Source organism: Asparagus officinalis, unplaced genomic scaffold (assembly GCF_001876935.1).
Source record: "Asparagus officinalis unplaced genomic scaffold, Aspof.V1 AsparagusV1_Un312, whole genome shotgun sequence".
In the NCBI taxonomy this organism is placed as follows: Eukaryota; Viridiplantae; Streptophyta; class Magnoliopsida; order Asparagales; family Asparagaceae; genus Asparagus; species Asparagus officinalis.
In genome coordinates, this window is record NW_017972577.1 from 232,897 (window position 1) to 237,718 (window position 4,822).

The window sequence follows — 4,822 nt, forward strand, 5'->3', positions numbered from 1 at the left end:
CAGTAATCTCGCCTTTTTAACATCGCCTGTTTTGAATTTTCTGGGAATGCTACAGTATCCCGCTCTGCTACAGTACCTTTTAAGATGCTACATTACGCCCTTGTGCTACAGTGATTTTTTGAATTAATTATCTGCTACAGTAATAATGCTATAGTAAATCTACTGTAGCATGAACAGTGACTCTCTGGTTCTCCCTTTTGTATAAAGGAATAGATATCCTTTATTTAATTCAATTGAATATCTATCTTGCTAGGATATATTTGTTAATATTTTTAATTAGCATTAATATCGAATTAGATTAGCATTCACCCTATTCACCCCCTCTAGGGTGCTTTCAAACATCACTGTATACGAAAGAGAATATATAACAAATTGTTTCCTTCCACAATAGTGCAAAATACAACGGAACTAACTTCATGTGATGCTGCAGATAAGAAAGATTCTGGATCCTCATTTGTTGCTACCCTCGCTTATGCGGAAGAGGTCTGAAAAACCCTTATCACTATCATTCGCCTTGCGTCTGAGGGTGTGGGCTTACTGCGTTTGAAGGATGGAGAGTTGGATTTCGATGATCCACTGTGCGAGGTGGTGGGGTTAGCTGGATGAGGAGCATTGGTGGTGGGGAGAGCCCTTGGCAAATTAGAACCCCCAACCCCTAGGTTCTGGAGGAACAACTGCCAAATAAACCTAACATGACTCCTAATAGAGCAAACATGAGATGCAATAGAACTAACATGAGATAGAAGTAACATGAGATGCAAACATGAGACAGAACTAACGCGGCCTTTATTAGAACTAATGTAACCCAATTCTGAACTAACATGACGCCAACTAATACTAACATGACCCAAAGAAAAGCCTAACATGAAAACGGCTAGAAATAACATGAGTGTAATTAGAACTAATATATGGTGTAAATTAGAACTAACATGACAGAAACTAGAACTAACATGGCATAAATTAGAACTAACATGGCATAAACTAGAACTCACATGGTATAAACTAGAACTCAAATGGCATAAATTCACAGCTAGAACTAACATGGCATAAACTAGAACTCACATGGTATAAACTAGAACTCAAATGGCATAAATTCACAGCTAATAATTATTTAATTAATTTGAATTGAAACATGGTATAAACTAGAACTCAAATGGCATAAATTCACAGCTAATAATTATTTAATTAATTTGAATTGAGTCTATGATAGATGCAGCAAGCAACGAATAGAGATTCAAATAAACAAATCAAAAGCTCTAACATTAAAATGAATTGAGCAATAAGCTGATAACATATTATCTTTGGTGCTTTGAAAGAGAACTTCTATCCTAGAAGTAAGATCGACCTAAATTTGAATTCCATCTATCCTAGATCTGATAAGATATTTTCACCCTAAATTTGATAATTATCCGCTTATAAAATTCTAGGTTTTCTCACTCTAACAGTAGCTTTTTAAGGTATAAGTATCTTGGGTCTCTTCCAAATGGTATTACAGTAATCCTCATCTGCACATTCAACCAAACAATTAATGGCCAAACAAAACAATACCCAAAAACGAGACATTTTTATTCAAAATTTTCACAGCAGTCAACTTTAAGGACATTTTTATCCAACAATACCCAAAAACGAGACAATTTTCTGAGCAGATCTGATCAAAAAGGTAAGGGGAGGTCGACGAGGGTGTTCGTCGTCATTGGAAGCTAGCGAAGGGGAGTAGTAGAGAGGGGTTGGCCGATACTCGACGAAGGAAGTGCGACGTCGACGTTGCGGTAGCTAATAAGAGAGAATGAGAGAAGAGAGTCATGAGAGAGAAATTAAGACAGGGAAAGGAGTTTAGAGAGAGAGAGAGAGAGGGAGAAGAGAGTGATGAGCGTTTACAGAGAGAGAGAAGAGAGTGATAGCTGTCTTCCACTTTTCAACAATTGGGTTTTTGTGCAAAATTACCTCAGCCCATAATTATTAGATCTGTGGCTGAGATTAAGCCACATCAGCTCCATAGGAGGAAACCCCCTCCTATGTCAATGACCTCTATTAAACTCTTGATTAAAACTCTCTTGTGAATTGTGTGAGTAGGCTTCCATAGAGGGTTTGGCCTTCCATTCCAAATGAATTAACGGGATCCAAAAATTTTGATAATTTCATTATTATTGAGTGGAAAATTTTTCAAAGAAAAAAAAAACTTGACACATATATGTGTGACCACTCTCGATACATACACGTGTCCTGAACACATCGCTACCGAAAGGTAACAAAAATGTATTACTGGACACAACTTTTGTTGTAGTGACCCATTAACAGCTTTACTTTAATTCACATAATGAGCCCATTAATTCTCCACTAATAGCCCATTATCACCCATTGTATTCTTAATTTACACATGGGTATTTGGTTGATTCGGTCAACACTACTAACAGTTTTAATAGAAAAAGGAACAGAGTAAAGAATCTAGAGGTCTATATGCAATAACAGAAGTACACAAGGTTCTATATGCAACTAACCCTTTCTTTCACCTACCCTCTTATCGTGGCTGCAAGGAAGATTCATCTTGAAATATAGTAACTTTTCAAAATAAAAGTCAAGTCAAATATAGTAAAATATTTTCCGACCTTAGTAAAACAAAAAAACCAAACATGAGTTAGCCCATTTGATAAGAAAGACGGAATAAGGAGAAGGATCAATGTAGTTAGCCTATTTGATAACCCGAAAACTAAATTATTAATCCGTTAAATAAGTTTTATTTTAGTCCTTGTACGTGATCATTTTTATTATTTAAAAGAATTTGGATCCTCTCCACTACAAAAAAGTAGTGGAGAGACCACTACTTTTAATCTCAATTGTTGATTATTTAGTAGGCGGTTATGATACAATCTAAATCTAACACTTATCATACCCTCGTGTTTTGCACTCATTCCTAATTTACACTAAAAGAAAAAATCATAACCATCAACTAGATAATCAATGGCTGTGATTATGTAGTGGTCTCTCTACTATTTTTTTTGTAGTGGAGAGGATCCGAATCCGTATAAGTAAACCCTTCATTTTGAGGGGTTAACTCATTTTAGTCACTCTAGAGGGATTAGCCTAACCCTTTCGTATTATTTACGTTTGACAATTTATAGAGGATTAGCTCATTTTAACCATTGTATAAATTTTTTGTGTTTGGCGAGTTAAAAAGATGTTAAATCTCTCTAACTCCTCACTTAACCCGATAAGTGTCAAACGGCACCGAAAAGAATTGGCTGGCTGGCAGCATTTGGCGGAACAAAAACAACCGGTAGGAAAGCCAAGGAATACCCACTACCCACCATTTTGTCCCGCTCTCAACAAATTAACCACTCAATTAAAATAAAATATATACACAACCAAAACTACACAATCAAATCTCCCCACAAAAAAAATGCCGACACCATTAGAACGCATCCTCATCCTCTTCCTCTTCTGCATCCCCTCCCTCTCCATCCGCACCTCATCATCCCAATCCAACATCCTCTCCGCCTGCAACGCGACCCGATACAAATCGCTCTGCCAATCCACGCTCACCCGCTCATCCAACCTATCCGGCAACCCCACCGCAATTGATCTAATTCAGGCATCCATCTCTGCATCTTTGGAGAACAACGAGATTGCCAAGTTGAAGATTAAGGCGATACTGAATTCATCGCCGAAGGTTCCGAATGCTAACAGAACGAGTGTTGCCGAGAATTGCATCGAGGGGTTGAGGTATTGCGATCGACGGCTCGAGGACGCCGAGTGCAAGGTTGATATTGGAGGAGGGAGGGGCGTTGCTGATGCGAGAGCTTGGGTTAGTGCTGCTTCCGGGTACCATTTTGGGTGTTGGCAGGGGTTGAAGACTGTTAATGACACGGATGAGGTTAGCTTTTTTTGCAATTTTGATAATGTGGTTGCTAGTGATCATTGTGGTTGTTGTACAAGTGTTTGTTTCATGAAGAATTACTTAGGGTGTTCAAATTGTAATTCGGAAAAGGTAATTGTGGTTGCATACAAATGTTTGTTTTGTTATAAATATAATTTAGTGATATTGGATGTGTTATCATCTTATTAACAAAATGAGTTATCAGGAGAGAGATAAGATCTACTATTGCTGGTGTAACTAGCAAGATGAATCCTATCACTTGCGCCTCTCAAGATAGCCCACTTAGCATAATGAATTATGACCTCGTACACATTTTCTAGTATGCTTTATAAGTTTTAAGCATAAAAAGTGCATTTCCGCGACTACAGTTACGAAAGATATAGTTAGAGCGTAATTAAACAATAACATTTTGCTATTATTAAAGTTGAACTTGAAATTTTATAATTGAAAAGTATACCCTACAATGATTTGAAATGAAAGGTTATCGTGTGAATATAACAACTACGTATGTATCAAGGATAATTCTTTTGAGATCTAAAATTGTGTAATAACAATAGATAATAAAGTACAATACCGTGTGGCCTCTTCCGTTCTCTTGGAACTTTATTATTTGTCTCGTATGTAGATTTGAATAGAAAAGTAATTTCTGACTTTAAGATTTCAAACCTTACCAATCGTCATACAGTAACGTAGACTATTAAGGACAGTTTTAACATAAAAATCAAAATATTGACCACGTCATAGGTGACCTACAAAAATAAATTTATAAAAAAAAAAAACAAGTATAAATATATACATTGAATGCTGCCGTTTATGTACAGGTAGCCGACGCGATCCCGTTTCTAGAAAACTTGACCAATATAACAAGCAACGCGCTCTCGATGATCACCGCCCTCCAGCGCTACGGCAACGACACGTGCAAGTGGACCCCACCTCAAACCGAACGGG

General features: G+C 37.1%; 1 protein-coding gene across 1 annotated transcript in view; it reads left to right on the forward strand.

The window, feature by feature from the left end:
- The first annotated feature begins 3,337 nt into the window (after positions 1-3,337).
- The window catches only part of LOC109827594 (probable pectinesterase/pectinesterase inhibitor 51), a 4,541-nt gene continuing 3,056 nt past the window's right edge, over positions 3,338-4,822 (forward strand). The window contains 3 exon segments of the mRNA XM_020394602.1: positions 3,338-3,871; positions 4,696-4,817; positions 4,819-4,822. The exon segment at positions 4,819-4,822 is cut by the window's right edge and continues 310 nt beyond it. Of these exon segments, the coding sequence (XP_020250191.1) occupies positions 3,398-3,871; positions 4,696-4,817; positions 4,819-4,822 (600 nt within the window). The 5' untranslated portion in view covers positions 3,338-3,397.